Here is a 23,271-nt window from a genome sequence, read left to right as displayed (position 1 = left end):
ACACATTACATACAACTTAGTCTCTAGAATTCAAATTTTTTGAATTCGACCTAAGATTGGACAGTCCAAACTTTGGATCTTTTCCTAAGATCGTCATTCAGTTGTTCATGGTCACTAACCCCTTCTTACCCAAGATCTTAATAACTTCTCGTTAAAATTTACTTAAAATAGCCAGATAAAAAGATTTTTATCCTAAAATTGCGTCCATAGGAACTCTATGTTTTTATAATCTCTCGTAAAATCTACCGCTAACGCTGTCCTAAGACAAGGTCACGAATATCACACTTGTCAGTTTCACCTTAACTTCTCGTTAAAATTTACTTAAAACAGTCAGATAAAAAGATTTTTATCCTAAAATTTATTGAAATCAATCGGTCTTTAAAATTTTTGAATTCGACCTAAGATTGGACAGTCCAAACTTTGGATCTTTTCCTAAGATCGTCATTCAGTTGTTCATGGTCACTAACCCCTTCTTACCCAAGATCTTAATAACATAACACAAAACATAACATAACACACATATCACACATTACATACAACTTAGTCTTTAGCCTAACACCCTCTCGCACGTCACTCAGCCTATACTTAAAAAATATTTCTTATGTAAATATACTTGTATATTAGTATCAAAGAACATCACGTACAAGCGCGTACAATTCCCGAGGATGCAGTCGTCCTCTGTTTGGATTGTACACTGGAAGCGAGAGCTCCTTCACGTCCATTTCCACGAGGAAGTCTCTTAACCTCGTCAAGGACAAGACTAGGTTCTCTGGGTCCACGTGCTGCTTCTCCGTCGCCCTCGTCACCAAGAAGCATAGGTTATTTCCCGGTATCTGTGACGCCGCCGGAGGTAAGGTCGCTACGCCCCTACTCCTGGTCTTTGCGTCCATAGGAACTCTATGTTTTTATAATCTCTCGTAAAATCTGCCGCTAACGCTGTCCTAAAACGCATGTCTGCTGTGATTGCTATCGCACATGTTCTAATTGTGAGTATGAAATCACTGTCTGTTAGTATTATATTACTTGAATATTCATTTGGTAAGTTAAAATATGACTCAACTACCCCCCTATGTCAGGTTTCTTAGGTTCTTCGCCTGTTTCTGCTTCTAAGTCTCCGGTTTCTCTTACTATTCTTAATTTTTTATTATCAAGTTTTCAGTGTGGGTAAGTCCTACCCCCACTCCCCGGACAAAAATATCCATCGACGTCCCCGTCGATTGCATACCGGGTATCAAATCGAGATTGGAAGCCGGAATGAGTAGTCGCCCCTCCTGGGCAGCCCAGGAAGGATCTTCTCGTTCGGTTCTCATGTACTTTATGCTTTCACGATCTACATCTTCAACAGTGACACTGGTCTCCTTTGGGTCCGACGTCATTTCGTTCAGCCATTCCAAGACACGCAGATTCGTCAAGTCTTGTTCACATGACTGCTGTTGCTCGTCGTCGAATTCTACCTCGGGTTTCGACCGGTCATCGACCCACTCGTTGTCGTGACACAGTTATTTCTTCTAAAACCACTACTTCTTCCACTATTTTTTTCAGATCCATCCTATCCACTACAAAGTCGTCACCGTAAGGGTTATATTTCTTTCTTGGTCTTGTCCCGGCGTTCTGTCGAGTCTGTATCGTAAGCGGAAGATATGGTTCCAAATTCTTGGGAACCTCCATCTGTTCGGGATCCTGCCAATCCTCCTCTGCGTAGGGTAAGGTTTCATCGTCCGCTTCGATCACCTCGTTTGGATCCAGTCCAGCGGTGTATTCGTTCCTTCCTCCACGACTTCGTTTCTCCCTCGTGCCATTCTCGTTGACCTCACAAGCAGGATCCATCATTAGATAATCCCCTTCTTCCATGTCTGCGGGTATACACCAGTCTTCTGTCGATGGATTGTGTGGCTTAATGTTCTCATAGTGCTTGGATCCTTGACCTGTTGGCATGACAGACATGCTGTTACCCACTTCTCACATGCCTTTTTCATTCCAAGCCACTCAAAGCGCTTCAGGATCCTCTGATACACTTTGTCGATCCCCTGATGGCCCATCTGATCATGCGACCTGAATAATACTTCTGTCTGATAGAGTTGCGGCAACACTATCGCGTTATACTTGTATAGGACTTTGTCTTCATCTCTTCTCTTGCAAGCCACAATCCCGTCCTTGTTCAAGTATAACCTTCCCTCTTTCTGCATGAAGTACTGTCTCAGGATACGGTAACTGTCTTCCTCGAGGTCCCCTTTATCCGAACAACCATTCTCGATCCACCATTTCAGGTTGCTCGTCATGCGATCATTTCTCTGCGCCCTTAGAAGATTCAAGAGTCTGTATCTCGCCTTCAAGTACGTCTTCATGACCCTCATCTGACTATTCAGCTCATTGGGCTGGTGTGTGTCTTCTTCCATCTTAACGCACTGAGCCATGGCATCAATCGGCTTCTTGCTCATATCTTTTTCACTTCCATCGGAATGTTTAGAATCTTGCACGTTGTCTCAAAAAGATCTAAGTCTTTTAGACAATCCAATTTCTGCAACTGTTCTCTCGTCGGTGCCTCCTGTCTATTGTTTTCTCTCACATGAGCCTCCAGCCATTGTATCGCCATCATAACTTCCACTATCACTATTGTTATGGGCCGTGATGAGTCTGGTAAACTCATGGAGAGCAGCTCTCCAGAGTCCCAGATCAACACCAGATTACTACGCTCGGGATACCACCAGGTCTGCAGCAAGCAGTGGCAGGGAAACTCGTCATGTGTCAACATGATGCTCCTCCATTACGTTTTCCCGAAGCTTCCAGTAATGGTTCCACTTCCATCATCACTCGGTGGACTTCATCATTCTCGTCTGCTGTATTGTAATCTGTAACGGTTGATCCTCTCTGTTTCTGTCTCTCAAAGTCACTGAAGTTCCCACTCACGTATTCCATGAATTTCTTTCCCAGTATTGATTCCAACTCCTCCTTTGTTCTCTCTGTAACTGCTGAGAACATCTTACACAGTAACTCGTAAGGTTTTTCGGACATTCTCGTTAGTCTCACACACTTTGGCACTGAGAAGGCTGGATCCACGATCGTTCTCGTACTCTTTACATCCACAGCTACAAAATGCACCGGGTATCTGCACTTGCACATTGGAGCCAATATCGATCCCACCAAATATCGTGCTCCTGATGGTCTACACTGAGTCTCACTGTGTCTTATGTTCATTTCTGCCTCGATTGCTTCCCTCCATTTTCCTATATGCTTCTGCTCAGTTTGCAAAACTCCTGGGAACACTTCTACACTGATGGCTGTGACCATCTCATGTCTCTGTTCTAGATTCAATAGTGACTCAAAAGAACCAAACATGCTGTAGAATCCTAGTGCAGTCACTATATTCACCTCGGTTCCTCCATGGCAATCTGCGATCAGCTCCGTTTCCGTCCTTGCTTTCATCACGACATTCCCAAACAATATCGTCAATTGCTTGTGTTGTCTCTCTAGGGTTTTCACACAATCCAGACCTGCACAAACGTGACCTTCCAGTCAACAGACTTCCGCCAGACAGCTAATAGAATTGACCCAGTCTTCTGGTCCCCATCCAGGCAACTCCACTTTGTCTTCCCCGTTGATATATGATGTAAAGGTCACGCAGGTTACAGTCTGCATTCAGCTCCCTCTGCGCATCTTTTGTCGCCCGTAATATCGAGTCAGCATTGGGACTAGGACACCATGATAGTTTCATCAGTTCCCACACTACCATCACGCTCGTTCTCAGTAGTTCATCTGAGAATCCCATCCCAAACTCCACTCTTTTGTCGGATTTTGGTATGGAAGGTGCAGTCACCTCTTCTTCCTAGATCAGTCCCAATTTGGTCTGCGGATTATTAGCGCTCTTGATCGTTACAATTCTCGACCTCCAGAATCTTAGCAACACTGCCTGCTGCCTGCTCGTAATCAAAGAAGCAATCGCGTATGTCTTCACTCAGGAAAGGGTTGTATGCTATCCCTATGATTCCGGACACGTAGCTGTACGACTTCTTCTTGATCGGTCCACAGTACTCACTGGATTTCGGCAGTGCCCCCATAGATTCTATAGTGAGTCTCAGCTCCTTGTTTGAAAATCTCCTGATTTCGTCTATCTTTCTCATGGGCTCTAACTCCTCAGGTTCTTTCATATTCACTCTCATCGGCTTGCTTTGATGCATCTCCAGTAGTGCTAGCAAGAGTAAGGCTTTTGCTCGTTCATCGCCCTCCCTCAACATCTTGACACAGGTGTTCAATGTTGGTACTGAAAACTGCTCTATCAGAAATCGAATGAAACAGAGAGCATCTCTCCGCTTCGCGCACGCTACTGCCATTCCTTCCTGGATTATCAGATTCCTCAGGCTCGTCATCAGGAATACTTTTTCTTCTTTTGACCTTTTCCTTTCTTCTGAGTCATATTCCCCTCGAGTTAATCCCATCATGCACCGGGCGAACCTCAGTTGTATTTCGGTTCTCACGTAAGGTACTGCCATGAGAGCGTGTATTCTCGGCGTAGTCCTCATTTCCTCTTCGAAGTACTTCAACACCACTGCTTTCCATGGAAGGCTCACTAATTGCTCGATCGTTTCAGATGACTCTAGAGTTCCGTACGCCTTCTGCTTGAGAGTGGTGCCTCGCAACATCATCTCCAGATAACCCTCCATGGCACCCTTGTCTTCCAGAGCCATCACATATCCTCTAGCCGAGTTTCGGTATTCTAACATCTCCATGTATCCACCGGCGGGTTCATCTATAGGCAGCAAAGTGATGCCGAGGAGAGTAGGAATGACGAAGGTAGATTCAGAGATATCAATGAAAGCTGTCAATTCAGCGAAACGAAAACGAGTCGAAGAGGCCATGGATTTGGGACAAGGTGATTATCAATTGCCTGACACGGACAGAATGTTAACCGATGTAGCGATGGTGCCAACCATTCTCATGGCGGGGATAAAGTCAACAGATTACAAATCCAAAAGGAGTGACCGCACTCTGACTGGAGCAACCTTAGAAATGGAAGGAAATACTTAGCCAATGTGGAGAAAGCACGATGAAAGACTTTAAACCATCTCCCATGAACCACGGAAAGGGAAGTGTCGCAGGACAACTAGTACCAGTGGAGTATAACCGACTGACAGTGTCGGAGACTGTGTCAATAGATGAACCCGCCGGTGGATACATGGAGATGTTAGAATACCGAAACTCGGCTAGAGGATATGTGATGGCTCTGGAAGACAAGGGTGCCATGGAGGGCTATCTGGAGATGATGTTGCGAGGCACCACCCTCAAGCAGAAGGCGTACGGAACTCTAGCGTCATCTGAGATGCAGGCGGAAACGATCGAGCAATTAGTGAGCCTTCCATGGAAAGCAGTGGTGTTGAAGTACTTCGAAGAGGAAATGAGGACTACGCCGAGAATACACGCTCTCATGGCAGTACCTTACGTGAGAACCGAATTACAACTGAGGTTCGCCTGGTTCTTGATGGGACTAACTCGAGGGGAATATGACTCAGAAGAAAGGAAAAGGTCAAAAGAAGAAAAAGTATTCCTGATGATGAGCCTGAGGGATCTGATAGCCCAGGAAGGAATGGCTGTAGCGTGCGCGAAGCGGAGAGATGCTCTCTGTTTCATTCGATTCCTGATAGAGCAGATTTCAGTACCAGCATTGAACACCTGTGTCAAGATGTTGAGGGAGGGCGATGAACGAGCAAAAGCCTTAATCTTGCTAGCACTACTGGAGATGCATCGAAGCAAGCCGATGAGAGTGAATATGAAAGTACCTGAGGAGTTAGAGCCCATGAGAAAGATAGACGAAATCAGGAGATTTTCAAACAAGGAGCTGAGACTCACTAAAGAATCTAAGGGGGCACTGCCGAAATCCAAAGAGTAATGTGGACCGATCAAGAAGAAGTCGTACAGCTACGTGTCCGGAATCATAGGGATAGCGTACAACCCTTTCCTGAGTGAAGACATACGCGATTGCTTCTTTGATTACGAGCAGGCAGTGTTGCTAAGATTCTGGACGTCGAGAATTGTAACGATCAAGAGCGCTAATAATCCGAGGACCAAATTGGGACTGGTCTTGGAAGAAGAGGTGACTGCACCTTCCATACCAAAAACCGACAAAAGAGTGGAGTTTCGGTTGGGATTCTCAGATTGTTTCATTGTTCTTTCTAACCACAAAGTTCCTTAGTTTTATTATTCAGGACAATAACAAGTAAGATTTCCGAAGGGAAGAAGCATAGTAGGATAATTTTAGCTTGTTGGTTGGCAAGACTGTCCTGCAAACCAACATCTTTTAAAATCTAGGAGAAAAAGTTTTAAATCAGGACATTGACATTGGAGTCAGAAAAGATGTTTTTATCTTAGGTCATATCCTCAATGTGCAGATTAGTGAAAAAATTGGAAGGCTATAGTGATGTAGTATGATGCCATTTATATTCTGCAGTGAGTCGATATGACGCGGATAAAAGTAATTTCGTGCATTTTGTAAATTCTGTTCGATGACACTGTACCAATTTTACGATCATTGCGAGATTCAATGGGGACATTGACCGGACTGTCCGGGGAGTATGTGACATTCGACCAGAATGGACGAAAATTCAGATTCGAAATTTTAGCAGCTAGCCTTCTGAATTAGTAGTTTTGAAGGATTAGCAGTGTTATTGGAACGATTAGCCAAACTGTGAAGGCTAGAATCATGGTGTCCTAGTCCCAATGCTGACTCGATATTACGGGCGACACAAGATGCGCAGAGGGAGCTGAATGCAGACTGTAATCTGCGTGACCTTAACATCATATATAATGTGATGATAACAGCCTCTAGGAGCAATGGGGAAGACAAAGTGGAGTTGCCTGGCTGGGGACCAGAAGACTGGGTCAAACCTGGTAGCTGTCTGGCGGAAGTCTGTGGACTGGAAGGTCACGTTTGTGGAGGTCTGGATTGTGTGAAAACCCTAGAGAGACAACACAAGCAATTGACGATATTGTTTGGGAATGGCGTGATGACAGCAAGGACGGAAACGGAACTGATCGCAGATTGCCATGCAGGAACCGAGGTGAATCTAGTGACTGCACTAGGATTCTACAGCATGTTTGGTTCTTTAGAGTCACTATTGAATCTAGAACAGAGACATGAGATGGTCACAGCCATCAGTGTAGAAGTGTTCCCAGGAGTTTTGCAAACTGAGCAGAAGCACATAGGAAAATGGAGGGAAGCGATCGAGTCGTAAATGAACATCAGACACAGTGAGACTTATTGTAGACCATCAGGAGCACGATATTTGGTGGGATCGACATTGGCTCCAATGTACAAGAGCAGATACCCGGTGAATTTGGTAGCTGTGGATGTAAAGAGTACGAGAACGATCGTGGATCAAGCCTTCCTAGTGTCAAAGTGTGTGAGACTTACGAGAATGTCCGAAAAATCTTACGAGTTACTGTGTAAGATGTTCTCAGCAGTTCCAGAGAGATCAAAGGAGGAGTTGGAATCAATACTGGGAAGAAGTTCATGGGATACGTGAGTGGGAACTTCAGTGAATTTGAGAGACAGAAACAGAGAGGATCAACCGTTACAGATTACAATACAGTAGACGAGAATGATGAAGTCCACCGAGTGATGATGGAAGTGGAACCATTACTGGAAGCTTCGGGAAAACGTAATTGGAGGAGCATCATGTTGACACATGACGAGTTTCCCTGCCACTGCTTGCTGCAGACCTGGTGGTATCCCGAGCGTAGTAATCTGGTGTTGATCTGGGACTCTGGAGAGCTGCTCTCCATGGGTTTACCAGACTGATCACGGCCCATAACGATAGTGATAATGGGAGTTATGATGGCGATACGATGGCTGGAGGCTCATGTGAGAGAAAACAATAGACAGGAGGCACCGACGAGAGAACAGTTGCAGAAATTGGGTTGTCTAAAAGATTTAGATCTTTTTGAGACAACGTGCAAGATTCTAAACATTCCGATGGAAGTGAAAAAGATATGGGCAAGAAGACGATTGATGCCATGGTTCAGAGCTAACATGACTGCATGGTTGTACGAATATGCCAAAAAGCATATGTCGAAGCACGGCAGAGTATACAGTGGATATCAATTGGACATTGGAGCAGGAGCTTTCAAGCGAGCTTTCGTGACTCATCGGAATGCAGTGACCACCGCTGTAAAAAATTTCCAGGACAAGTGAACGTAGTGGAAAGGAGAAGGAAGAGATGTTGAGGGAAGACTTGGAGAGAAACTTGACGTTGTGTCTCCACAACAGCTTCTGCCGAAATAGAGAATAGAACGTGGATCCTCTACCTTGTTGCAAACAGAGGCTAGAAGAGCAGAAGTGTTGGAGGAATGCTTCCAACAGCGTCAGAAAGCAAACGATGTGTTGAAAGAAAGAAAATTAGAAGAATTTAGAAGTTTTAGAACTTCTAAACGACGAAAAGAAGAGAAACAAAGGAGTGACGAAGAAGAAGAAGTTAAATTTCAGAATTTTTTTATGTGTGTGAAAAAACTCAAGTGAGAAACCAAGCAACCAAGTTGTATTTGAAAACTGAAATATTTAGTTGAATTTTGAACATTAGAGAATTTGTTGCATTTATAAATTTGCATTTTGATTTTAGTTAGTGGCTTTAGAGACACTTACTATTTATTTAGAAAAGGCTTGAGTAAAGAGTATATTTAAATGTGCCAGCCTGCATGACTGTTTTTAATCAACTAGGAGAACTGATCACTCTGTGGTGACATGAAAGGCTTGGGTAATCTCTTGAAGAAGGAGATTGCTTCATTGTTCTTTCTAACCACAGAGTTTCTTAGTTTTAATATTCAGGACAATAACAAGCAAGATTTCCGAAGGGAAGAAGCATGGTAGGATAATTTTAGCTTGTTGGTTGGCAGGAGTGTCCTGCAAACCAACATCTTTTAAAATCTAGGAGAAAAATTTTTTTAATCAGGACATTGACATTGGAAGTCGGAAAATATGTTTTTTATCTTAGGTCATGTCCTCAATGTGCAGATTAGTGAAAAATTTGAAGGCTATAGTGATGTAGTATCATGCCATTTATAATCTGCAGTGAGTCGATATGAGGGGTTAAAAGTAATTTCGTGCATTTTGTAAATTCTGTTCGATGACACTGTACCAATTTTACGAACATTGCGAGATTCAATGAGGACATTGACCGGACTGTCCGGGGTGTGTGTGACATTCGAGCAGAATTGACAAAAATGCAGACGCAGCAACGAGTTTGAAGCAGTGAATCTTCCGAATTGGCGGTTTTGAAGGAATAAGAGCGTTATTCGAACGATTGGACAAATCGTGAAGGCTGAAGGATTCGGAAATTCCTAAATTTTAAAATTTCGAATTGATGACGTAACAATTCTAAGAAACGTCAGAAACGGCCATTTTAGAGAAGAAACTGAAATAAACACAACATCATTTGTTGCGACGACGATAACAACGAAGAAACTGAGGATCGGAGTCAGAGAAAAACAGAAGTAACAGAGACCGCTCCGAGTTGCAACTATTGTGTCGCTACAATAGTTGCAAAGCCATTGCGAACGACGGTGAAGGGTGGAAGACAGCCTTCCGGAAGGGAGATAAAGGTCTTATTTCCCTGGATTCGAGAATCCGGAGGGGTCTCGGGATTGAAACTCTTAGCCTTTTATATAAACTTTTAGCTTCCCTATTATGTCCTGAATTGAATTTAATTAACATATGAATTCATTTTGCTAGGATGAGAAGCTAGGAGTTGGGGGAAAGGGTTAATCCATCTTCGATGAGGATGATGATTTTTATCAACTGAACAAAAACAATAATAATTCAATAAACACTAGTAGCCCTGATTTTAGGAGTGACCTCGTGGTCTGGGGATACTGAGACCCAGCCATGAGCTCACTATTTCTGCATGTAATTAGGTTAATTTGGACGTTTTTGTCGACCCGATGTTGGAAAGACCACCAAAAGAACTGGCTTTGGTAGAGACGGTGAAAAACATGTAAAGCTCTGTTTAGACGTTAGCCAGTCGTCTTAGGACCTAGCTATATTTTCCGTCGATATGTATCTTCCGGGCGAATGTTACAAGGGTCGAGTCATGGGCCGAACCGGGTCGAAGCATGAGTCGCTCAGAGTCGCAAAATGTGTCGCACAGAGTAGCAACAATGCTAATTTGGGTCGCACAAAGTCGCAACATGGGTCACGAAAAGTCGCAACATGGGTCGTGCAAAGTCACAACGTGGGTCGCGCAAGGGTAAGAAGTTCATCTAGAATAAACAAGCTGAAGGAGCATTCGAGAAGATCAAGAAAGAGCTAGTTGAAGAACCGCTGCTGGGCAAAACCACCAAAATGAGCATGCACAAGCTTAGCACTGTCGCTTTGATGAAAGCCATCTCCGGGATTTTCCATCTAGAGCAAGAGTGGAGTGGGAAGAACAGGGCAGTGCCATCTTCAAATTAGGAAACGTGGCATCTTATGGTTGAAGACCTACTTCATAGACCAGAGTTGCAAGAATGCGCAAACTGCAGGAAGTTTCAACAGGAGACAAGAGGAATAAGCGGCAATCTTGCATCATGTGTTTGGTTCAGTCAATTTATGTCACCTTCACAAATGTGACAAAAAGTCTTTAATAAGCATCTGTGATCCATTTCAATAACTGGTTGGCAGAAAAGGCAGATGTGCATGAGCGTATGCGAGCTAACGCTCCAAAAACTCTTAATCCGGAAAATCAAGGAAACGCTAGCCCTTCTATAACAGTAACAAATTTTGTCCTCTAATACAAAAATGTCCGACAAAAAATCCCGTAAGTCTGTGTTGTTTGCAACAGCAAACATGTCATTTGGTCAGGCAGCGTCTTCAAAGAGAAAACTCCTACTCGAACAGTAAGATTTACTGCCAAAAAATTGTGTTTTTTTTGCCTGCAACCGTCCATTTTTTTCCAAGTTGTCTAAAATCTAAAAAAAAGCAGTAAGTCTAATTACAACAGCAGTACTCATAACGTCCTCTTTTTTGGAGCCGAAAAAATTTATCCTGCAAAAGATTCACAGAGGTCGCCAGCAGGCGAAAAAATCTCTGCTCATTCTGCCAGTCTTGAGGTAGAAACAGTTATAAGTACCTGTACCACGGCCGTTCTTCATGTTGAAAGTCGTTTTCAAAATATTAAGCTGAGAATGTCCAATAACACAACCAGCTCTAATACCTTTGTTCATTATGATTCAGTTTGCATCATTCACAGACTTCTGCTCATTTTCCGGGGAAAAATTAAATCTGGGCTTCAACGGAATACGCTCACAACAAGCTGTAATAACGAAAGTAGTGGATATAGTATTTTCAGGTTTTTATCAAACACACATCTACCATTTTCACACACGGCCTTTTGTGAAGAATGATTTCAACATAGGATCAAGACTTAAAAAGATTTATCCTCAATTAGATCCAGTGGCTTCCCTGACGTCCCAATGTTCTGACGTGGAAAACACTTCAGGCCAAGACTAGTTCCACATCATCCCACCATGAGAGACTCTCGCTGATAAAAGCCGCAATTTTCTGTTTGGTATACGTTTACCCATCGGTTGGGATCTCAGCGGCCCTCTTCCGTCATCCTCACGTTTGCCATCTCAATGTTGTAGATGTAGTGTTGATGACAAGTCTCTTCTAGAACAATTCTAAAATTGGTATGAAATTGGGTCTTACGGTAGTTTTAAATCCGCTTATTTGTATTTCGCATCAGACAAACAATCTCTAAGCAGATTTGAATCGACTGTTTTGCATGACATTTTTGGTACCCAGTAGTAGCTGTGTCACTTACTTATAAACCTCAAGGCACTAATGCTTTATTTTCAGAGGCATTTTAACATTTTGATGATTAATTCAGTAAAGGTACAAGGGGTTTCCAATCTACGAACACTTGACGCTCAAGATTTTTTCTATCATTTTTGAGGTAGTGAGTATTCATACTGAAGCTAAAAATTCCATTGATGTAGTTCCCAGATTAATTTGTTTGCTGAGCTTAAACTTAGTGATGATTCTAAGAAGGAAGCTACGTAGTAAATTATTTTAGAACGATTACCAGGTAAAAGGACAAAATTGAAAGGAATTCAATAGAAACATCGATTAATAAGTCTCATTAAATTTAAATTAAAATAAATTGTTAAATCATCCAGTCGCTACCTATACTGCTGTCGTTTTTTCCATTTTTCCTGTAAACAGTTTTGCAATCAAACAAATTGAGTGACATAGTTTATTTAAAAGATCTTTGAACGCAGTTGTAGTTGGTGACAAATACTTTGAATTAAATATTTTGTAATGTTTATCGCAAGAATTAGAAGAGAGAAACGTTTCAAAAAGAGACATATTTGAAGACAAAAACCATTTAGTGAACTTTTGTAATAGGGGGAGACTTAGAGGATCGAGTGGGTCGGACCCCACCTCTCCTCAGGGATTCGACCCCCTGCCGATACGATCCCTTTGTACTATTTTGAGATATCCATTTTTGACTACTGACCCTAAAGTTTTTCTGAAGGCGCCTTTGGCGCCTTTGGCGCCAACAGATACTAACTTTGAGGGGGAGCGAGCCACGAAAAAACGCAATTTTTAAGTTCGAAAGTGGCTGAAGCTGCCTTTTTGACGGCGGCGAAGCAAATTTGGTCAAAATGGGGTCTTTCTAGTAAATTGGGGAGCTCAGAAAATTAATTTGATCAACCCAAAAAAAAAATTGACATCTTTTTGACATTTTTTTGAAACTCTGCTCTCTTTTGAAAGTGTGCCCTTAAAATCAAACCCTTTATTCTCTAAATCACAAGTTGACTGATTTACTCGTATTAGGACTATTGTTTCTTGTTTTGAAAACTGACGAGTTTTTTTTTAAAATTTTCGCTCAGTGTTTTAAAAGAGCGTTGATACTAATACGTCTTTTTTAATTATAAAAGAAAACGCAAAAGATTAATTTTTAATAGCTTTACTGGCTGCCCAAGGTTTGTCTTTGCTTTGATTAAAAAACTATTAAATCAGCAACTGAACTTGGACTATTGTGCAACAGAACCAGATAAAAGACTTAACAAATCCAAGGAGAAAAAATTGAAGGCTGCAGTTTCAGTCAAAAAGGAATAAAGAACAAGGGATATTTGATCTGAAAACTCAATTAAAATCTAGTTGAAAATTCCCTGATGATGAGGGGAGAAAAAAAGAGCAGGTGAAGCTTGATTTCTTTGATAGATATATCAGCTGCCATTTTATGCCAACGAGCAAAGGGACTCTTCCAATATCTTCAATGTTTCATTTTGCACTGACGGCAGCAAGTAACAAAAATTCTTGAAATTTAGTTTTTCATTAATAAAAGTCTAATCTTCCTTTTTGTTTTAATTAGAGAAACAGCTTTTTAGTAAAATATAAATGTGAGTTTTATCTTTAAACTCGATTTAAAATTTAAAATTGAGAAACAAAGACACAACCTCGATAAATCGGAGACTGACTTTCATCTCACCTCAACATCATTTTGTGAACATTTGTAGCAGGGGGAGACTTAGAGGATGGAGTGGGTCGGACGCCCCCTCTCCTCAGGGATTCGGCCCTGTGCCGATCCCTTTGTACTATTTTGAGATATCCATTTTTGATTACTGACCCTAAAGTGTTTCTGAAGGCGCCATAGGCGCCAACAGATACTTACTTTGAGGGGGAGCGCGCCCCGAAAAAACGCAATTTTTTAAGTTCGAAGGTGGCTGAAGCTGCCTTTTTGACTGAGGCGTAGCAAATGAGGTCAAAATAGGGTCTTGCTAGTAATTTGGGGAGCTCAACTCAAAAAATCAATTTGGTCAACCCAGAAAAAAAATCGACATCTTTTTGACATTTTTTCGAAACTCTGCCCTTTTGAAAGTGTGCCCTATAAATCAAACCCTTTATTCTCTAAATGACAAGTTAACTGATTTACTCGTATGAAGGCTATAGTTTCTTGTTTTGAAAACTGACGAGTTTTTTTGAAATTTTCGCTCAGTGTTTTAAAAGAGCGGTGATACTAATACGTCTTTTTTAATTATAAAAGAAAACGCAAAAGATTAAATTTTAATAGCTTTACTGGCTGCCCAAGGTTTCTCTTTGCTTTGATTAAAAAGCGATTAAATCAGCAACTGAACTTGGACTATTGTGCAACAGAACCAGATAAAAGACTGTACAAATTTAAGGAGAAAAAATTGAAGGCTGCAGTTTCAGTCAAAAAGGAATAAAGAATAAGGGATATTTGATTTGAAAACTCAATTAAAATCTAGTTGAAAATTCCCTGATGATGAAGGGAGAAAAAAAGAGCAGGTGAAGCTTGATTTCTTTGATAGATATATCAGCTGCCATTTTATGCCAACGAGCAAAGGGACTGTTACAATATCTTCAATGTTTCATTTTGCACTGACAGCAGCAAGTAACAAAAATTCTTGAAATTTAGCTTCTCATTAAAAAAAGTCTAACCTTCCTTTTTGTTTTAATTAGAGAAACCGCTTTTTACTAAATTATAAATGTGAGTTTTATCTTTAAACTCGATATAAAATTAAAAATTGAGAAACAAAGACACAACCTCGACAAATTGGAGACTGACTTTCACCTCACCTCAACAACTCACCACTGCCCGGTAAAGTGAAGAAGCCTTCCAAACTCACCAGTAGAAGAAAAATTGACTCAACTCCAAAGATTTGAAGATTTCACTCGAGTTATCCAGCTCCATCGTAGGAAGAAGAATACATATAAATGTAACGTAAGGTTGGTTGGAAACCCCCCTTAACGTAAGATTGGTTGGAACACTAATTAATTTCCTCTAAGATGTTCGGTTCATTTATTTGAAAAAAACCTATGGGTTCTAGTAATCAACATTAAAGTTTTCTGTTTTTTTTCTACAGCTTGTTTCTAAACAATTTTTGTCATAAAATTTGACGATTAAGGTAAGACTGATAAAATTAGGCTAATTAACCAATCAAAATTAAACCAGTACTGTCCACTCAGTAAAAACTAATGACCAAAAATAATTATCGGACTGGATTGAGTGATTTCTTATATTCAAAATTTTTCAGTTGTATTGCAAACGACGTTATAAAAATTCTAAAAAATATTCTCGATTTCGAGCAAAACCGGTATGAAATTTCAATTTTTATTCTCACCTGATTTTAAGTTCGAGCTAATCAGGTGAGATTCTAGGCTTACAAGAGTTTAATTATGCCCAATTTAATCAGAAATTTTAGTTTACTCGAGCAAAGTTAGTTTTGAGAGTTTTTTAGCACCTTTCGGGAATCCAGAACTTCAAAATTTCAAAAAAATTTCTTCAAAAATTTTGGAAAAATTATGAAAACTTTTTACGATTTTTTTTTGTTTTTCAAGTTTTTTTCTACAAAAATTGCTTTATAATTGGCCTTTTTATTCCTGCTGAATAAACCCAAGTTTAATTTTTTTGTTCAGTTTCTCTTGAAACTTATCTCACGATTGTTTTCGTGTTTCTATTCTTTTTTGTACACAAACAGTTTTACAATTGGCCTATTTTACTATGGCTGTCGAATATACCTAAGCTCTGTTTTTTCGTTCAATTTTTTTTGAACTTTTTTAATGACATTTTTGTGTTTCTAATCATTTTTATACAAAAACGGTTTTACTATATACCTAACTTTTTTTGTTCAGGTTTTTTTATCACGCCACAAAGGAAAAAAATTAATTTGATAAAATTTTGTTTTTTTAAACTATGGTCGGAATATTCTGTGCTACTTACACAGTAACCGGCTATCTTTTTTATCTCATGTTTTCTATTCTAGTATTCAATCTTCACAAAACTTCACGCAAGTTCATGCACTTTCGTTAATAAAAAGGTATTGAACTGATAAATCAAGTAAATTCGTACATTGGATTTTGCTCAGCTTCGCAACTATGCTCAGCTTTATGTGTAGTTTATTGCTCCGACTTTCGTAACAGAAGTTACGGAATATTTTTGCTCGGGATAGTTTTTTTTCTTCTGACAAACAAACTTCGAATTCTCAACTAACTATTTTTGACGAAGTGTTTTTATATCATTCAAAAGGTATTGTTGTCCTGAGATTAAATTTGAAAAGATATTTCAATTGTTATGGGGGTTATGACGAGTTATCCGTCCCAGAATTTGTTCCAAATTAGTTGCAGCAGACTACTTGCCCTAGTTGATTTGTTACAAGGAGCGATATCTATCATTTTAAACTTACATGGTGTGTGGGGATATGATTTTCAAAAACCTCAAAATTAAAAAAGTTCTTTTTTTTACAATTATTTTTAAATTTTATTACTACTCCATAGACCTTAGAAGGCAGTCTGAACATTCAGGGCTTTGCCCTGATGTGAGCAGTATTATTATTTTGAGAAGGCATTGAACTGATACCTCTTGTAGTTATAATAAATTGGACTTTGCTCAGCTTCGCAAATATGCCCATCTTTGGACGTTTGTGTGATTTATTATCTTTATTATCTCACTTTTCATTTCTATTTTTCAATCTACACAAAACTTCAAGCAAGATTTGTTGTGCATCAAGCTTTTGTCATTGAGAAGGCATTGAACTGATACCTCTTGTAGTTATAATAAATTGGACTTTGCTCAGCTTCGCAAATATGCCCATCTTTGGACGTTTGTGTGATTTATTATCTTTATTATCTCACTTTTCATTTCTAATTTTCAACCTACACAAAAGTTCACTTAAGTTTTGACGTGGACCAAACTTTCGTCACTGAGAAGATATTGAATTGATAATTCAAGTTACTTTGGTAAAAAGGATTTTGCTGAGGTTCGCAACTATGGCCAGCAGTAGCAGTATTCCAGATTTGTTGGCTGACAAACATGACTGGTCCTCAGAGTATAATCACGCGGACTGCACTCGGTATTACCAAGGGGTTAGTTAGTTCACGTTACCAGTCTTTAGAATGACAAAATGCCCTAAGAGTTTAAGTCATGTTCTGGAGAATAATTGTACTGCAAATTTTAAAGAAAAAGCAGGCGACTTTTCTGCAGTGTTCGAGAAAAAATCATTAGGAGTGGTATTTGTGTCGGTTTCTTTCACAGCTAATAGATGAAAGTTCTGCCCGTCAACCAGACAAGCATGCTCCTGCATCTGCTGTTTTCCCTCTGTTTTGTCGTCATTCAGAGTTCATGTATTGATCATTCGATTGAAAACTGGGTTACTCAGCGCATTTAATAAAACTGTGAAAAAAACTGTAAATTTGTGTGTGTGCGTAATCTTGTGCGTGTTTGTGTGTGTAGGAGAGGGAGGGGAGGGGAGGGGAGGGGAGGGTACGGGAGGGGAGGGGGGGGGGGGAGGGGAGGGTACGGGAGGGGAGGGGAGGGGAGGGGAGGGGAGGGGAGGGGAGGGTACGGGAGGGGAGGGGAGGGTAGGGGAAGGGTAGAAACAATACATTTTTTCTAAAGACGTTTAGTGACTCGGTTGAAGTGTCTGGATGAGCCTAGCGCTAAGTGATAACAACTTTCATTAGATTGGTCACCATTAATAGTACTCGTTTTATGAGAAACAATTCTATTGTCCGTGACCAGTAAACATGCTTTACCTGTATAATTTTATATCCACGTCTTTTTAACAATGCTTCATCTGTATAAAAGTTGGTTTTAATGATCAATAATTTTGACATGCTTTTAAACTGACTTGAAAAAAGTATTTTTCCTACCGCTCTACATGAGACTTGGAACCAGATATAAACTATATTTTTTATTGGTTATAAATTGGATATTTTATCTCCATCTAACTAACAACCCACTTATTTGTAAGTGCTGAAATTACTTGTAATTTCAGCACCAGAGAGATTTGAATTTAAATTAGAAATTAGTTACTTCTCCAAGAGAACTTCAGCACTCGCAATAAGACAGTATACTCTAGATCTATTGAGCATAGCAGAGACTAGTTAGACACCCTGAGACTAGTAGTTATAAGAGTAAGATTAGGATCGGTATTAGACTAAGAAGTTGCACGAATCTATCCGGCCGAAAATAAGATAGCTTGACGAGCAGAGGGTGTACCCTATCCGAAATTACTCTATGAGTTACACCTCGAACCTAACTCATCTGATGCGACAATAAGTCTCGATCAAGACCTTAAAAAACAAATTAGCTTAGAACTAACAGATATATTAGAATTAGACAAAAACAATTTTCAAAAAAGTTACATGATAATAATCTAATTGAAATGTCTCTACGACTCAATAGATCAGAACCGCTATTCCGCACAATACTAGAACTACCAGGCATTGGAAGAAGGCCTCGGACAAGAGACGATCTACGACTACGAAGAAACTTACCATTAAGTTTCATGGTCGTACGGCAAAAGCCAGACCAAACTTTTATATTAAGAATTTTACTAGCAAGGAATTTGGATTTTCATTTGCAAACATAGAAACCTTGAAGAAAAAGCTTCAATAATTATTACAGGCGCTAAATCCCATTTACTATTGTATAATAAAGATTTATAAAAACACCTCAAATCGTTTCCTTTAAATCTGCAGTAAAATTTAAAAAAGGATATCTGAAAAATATATTTATTGAAAATAAAAAATAAAAATTAGTTGACATGACCATATATTATTAGTATATATAAATCATCCTGGCATCCCCAGCTTCATCACCTAAACATAACAGCAATCACTAAACCACTAATATCATCAAACACTAATTTATTCTATCAGATAAATTTATAGGCTTATCCCAATTTTTACCTCTATCTCCTTTTAACTTGTTCAATCATAAATTAGATCATCATGGCTTTCCTTTGATCTCCATTAAATAATTAAATTAAATCCATGTTAAACAATAAAAAATTATATCCTGATCATCAAGGCCTATCCTTGGATGAATTAGAACAATTTTGTTCTCCCCCACCCAATAAATAAGTGTCTAACGACCTTAAACATCAATTCACTACCCAACCCTTTCTAAGACCCAGGACTAATAGAAAGTTTTCAATCACGCTAACAATTCAATTTAAGCTAAACAGTGAAGAGCTTCGCTTATTCATCCTTCACTTAATCCCCCCTCTTAACTGACCCAGGCTAACTTTTAAATCTTAGTAAGTATTAAAATAGTACCTAACGAACTATCTGTGTCCTAAATATACCTGAACCCTGTGGATTGATTTACTATTCTCCAACCCTTGAACACAATCACTACCCCTAAGTAAGATAAGTAAGTTAACACTTTAACTTAGAATAGCCACGAGAAAGTAACAATCATTCTTCGGAATCGATATATACTTTTCTCTCCAACCCTACATAAAAGACCCAAGTTAGGCTAACCAAAAAATCGTAAGGACTAACAATCTAGGATAATAAAATCACTAATAACAACCTTGCACCCTTCATCCTAAGCCTTATATTACTGAACAATTTAGGAAATAAACAAACAATCGTGCTACCCAATTGTGAAATAAATAACGAATCATACGATCTTGTAATTACACCGCAAAACAAACAATTGGATATATTCGCACAAGACATCAAACAATAAAAAGAAAAACTTCAAGTAAACAAAGACAAATCGCACAAAAAAGATTTTCAAAGCGTAGAAACGCACTCTCCAAATCAGAAAACAGCAATTTAGATGCACTTTGCAAACTCAAAGACAAATTAAATAAAAACTACCCAGTTCACGATCAATTATACTTTTCAGACTGAGAAGCTACATCACATTCATCAAAACAAGGGAAAAGAAGAAAAAAAAGATATATAAAAATAAACCAGTACGTTTATACAGTTGGAACCAACCAATCAGGCACATTGAACATTACGCACTAACAGTCATAAAACGAAAAAATGAGCCAAAGTCCAAGTGATGACAGTCCAGACGAAAACTCTGTTTTCCCTTTTATTATAAATTCACTCACTGAAGATAGAGGACAAAAACAATTTTGTACTAATTTGATTGCAAATGTATTCGAACAAGGAATCAGCCCATGTAAAGCAGAATTCCCAGAACTAAAAATCAAAAGACAAATTATTGATCATTATTTAAAAGGAATATGTAATCTAGCACAACCATATGGAATCTACATCATAGAACTCAGCACAGAAAGTAGATATCATAGCAAACATGTTATTCAAACAGACGATGTCGACATAGAATTTTCAAAAGTATTCACAGAATACTTTAAAAATATACAACACCAAAGTTCACAAAGAGCAAACTCAATATTCACCAACGATGTTTTTTCACTAATATATAGTTATGTGTCTATACTAGAAAAAAAGGAATTGAAAGCACATCACCGGTTCATATATCAAGACACACAAATGTCAGAAATGAAATTACCGCATTCTAAGCATTTTTAAACACAATTCGTGAAATTTTTTCGAACAATGGAATTTCACCAAATGTCAAACATGATTTACAATAAATCTTAGCATGGTTCGTAATTGATTATTTTGCACATAATATTGACTTAATTGCACAAGCAAGAAAAAATTTCAGACCTCAAAGTACCAATGATGACACTGTCATTACACAACAATCAGACTATGTTTTGGACCCTGAATGGTCTCATCCATTATTTCTGAACATACCGATAGACATCTCAAGTCAAGCAATCAGTACAATTTCTATTCACAAAGACTATGTAAAGGTATTTCCACTTACAACAAGATATTCAAACACCATCACATTTAATAAATGAAGAAATTGTTGAAACAATTGTATCAACTACACAGCAAAGTATTTCACCAATACATCTAAACCTTACAACACCAAAACCAAAGACTTCAATATTACCTCAAGTAACAATGCAATCTACGGTTAAACCCTCGGTTGTTCCAAAATATTCACATATGAATTACCAAACATTTAGACCAATGACGAAACCACCACAAAAACAAAGAATATTCACCAGAAGTAATTTTGCAGAACACAATTATAACTACGTAAATAGATCACAAACATCTAAACCTCCTCGTACAAACTCGCATAATCGTTCATTTTCACAACGACAAAATTTTCAACAACAAACATCAAATTTCGTAAATTTTAATGATAACCCACGAAATCCAACAGACCCAAGTGAAAACTTTCCATTTTTTCAACAGAATAAAAATAGTAAACAGCCATACCAAAATAAACAAAAAAACACTTAACTATACGCCTAATTGTCTATCATCAGATGATGACGATTTTGATGACCAAAACCATCAACAAAATTTTCAAAACCAAAGACTCCACTCTTATCACGTAAATCAACCAGATATTTTTGAACCATATACACGAGAACAACATATGCGACAACCTAGACCAAATCACGCATCTCAAAATAATAATTTTTACTCAACCAACACAAATGCAAAAAGAAATACCACTACCATATTATTTGCAACAACATGAAATAACAAAAAATCAACTGACGAAATTTTCACAAATGCCAAATGCCGCAGAATCACTACAGATGACTATGAATCCATACCTCATGGGTGGATCATCAATAACATCAACCAAACCCTTGATGGTATTCACAGGCAGAGACCCTGAATATTCTGTAGAAGACTATTTAAACGCAATCACAGCAGATTTAATTTTAAATATCGGACCTGAACCAATTAATACACCACTCCGTCAAAATTGGATACATAGACAGACAGCGTTAATCCAAACAACACTTGATGGCGCAGCTCAGAAATGGTTTTAAGTTTTACCAATAGACGTAAAAACAGATTGGAAAAGATTTACACAAGAATTTTCAAAAAATTTGATTCTGAAAAAAATAAAACAACATGAAAGAATTTTATGTAATGAAATTCGTAGACTACCAAATGAAACAATTAAACAATTGGCAGTTAGGATCGAAACACCAGTTCAAAAAGCATACTCACTAAACACTCATGATTATAAAAACACGAAGATGACAGAAATTTTAATGATGACTCTATCACCCCAATTAAGAAAAATAGGTATTAGAAAGAGAGCACCACATCCCTCATCAATTCGAGAACCAGATTTAAATTTCAGAAAACTAGTTGACAATCTAGAACAAGCAGAGATCACAATGAAACTTGAAGAAACAGAAAATCCCAAACTAAAATACGTCAATAGAATCGAAACAAATACTACACATATAAATAATATACACGATTCAGATGTAGACCTAACTGACAAAATCACTGAAGTTTTGAACATATATGAGTAAAATCCCAATTTCGAAGGTAAACCATCTTTCAAGAAATGGTGTAATTATTGCCGAAGATACGGACACATCATTGCCGAATGTAGACAAAAACAACAGGATAACCAAATTAAACCGCAAAAGTACAAAGAACCAAATAAATCATTCTATCAAAGCATGAAAAAGGATCAAAATTTACCAAACAAAAAAAAATACATAGTAATAACAGCTCTGGTAAACCACTCCCAAATAATTCAAATTACTCAAGAAACCAATCACCCTATAACTCTAGTTATAGAGGTAGATCACCAGAACAAAGAAATTTACGAAATTTCTCACAAAAGAGGTATAGTCGATCAATTAGCCAAAAAAACCAGTATAGAAACAACTATTCACGATCGAATTCAAACAGAACAGAATTTTTTGATACCAGTTTCCATTCAAATTCTAAGAATAGACACTTTTCAAACGATAGATCACGTAATTCATCATACAATAGAAATATAAACTACTCAAATAATAGAAATAGAAGATATTCAAACAAAAGAAATCAATGTTACCAAAACAATAGATCAAGAAACATTTCCTACAACAGATCTAATTATCAAGGAAACAATAACAATTACTATAATAGGCCACGGAACAACTCACAAAATAGAAATCCCAATTAAAACAATCGAAGGAATCATTCTCAATCACCTTATAGAAACAATAATCGCTGCCCTGATTCCCAACAACAATATAGAAGTAACACACCGAAACATCAGCGACAAATTAATCAGGTACAAGCAACTGAAGAAACAACTTCAGATCCCCCTGGTATTGACAACACAGAAAGTACCGAACTACAATTAAACCACATTAGTTGTGAATCAACAGACAGCGAAAGTGATACAAATAACACTATCTCAGTTGAAATGATCACAGTCGAAAACGACTACGAACCCATTGTATACGAACAACCCTTCAGTTCACACATTTACGAAAATTAATCGGAACTTTTTCAAAACTACTATACTAGATCCATAAGAAACGATGTATCAGTTGAACAAAATGTAATTGAAAAAATACAGTAGTCATTAACGAAAAACAACGCTCGAGTACAAATCACATTTACCAAAATATACAAACAGAACAGCCAAGGGAAAAAATTTGGACAATCCCAGTTCT

The 23,271-nt window shown here is 38.5% G+C and overlaps 1 protein-coding gene across 1 annotated transcript in view; it reads left to right on the top strand.

Annotated features, from left to right (window-relative positions):
* The first annotated feature begins 16,615 nt into the window (after nt 1–16,615).
* The window catches only part of LOC134845986 (uncharacterized), a 38,476-nt gene continuing 31,820 nt past the window's right edge, over nt 16,616–23,271 (top strand). Inside the window, exon 1 of the mRNA XM_063863136.1 lies at nt 16,616–16,852. Within this exon, the coding sequence (XP_063719206.1) occupies nt 16,757–16,852 (96 nt within the window). The 5' untranslated portion in view covers nt 16,616–16,756. The remainder of the gene's footprint in view (nt 16,853–23,271) is intronic.

Source organism: Symsagittifera roscoffensis, chromosome 5 (assembly GCF_963678635.1).
Source record: "Symsagittifera roscoffensis chromosome 5, txSymRosc1.1, whole genome shotgun sequence".
Lineage (NCBI taxonomy): Eukaryota > Metazoa > Xenacoelomorpha > Acoela > Convolutidae > Symsagittifera > Symsagittifera roscoffensis.
Note: the sequence above shows the minus strand (reverse complement) of the source record. Positions and strands in the feature narration are given on the sequence as shown.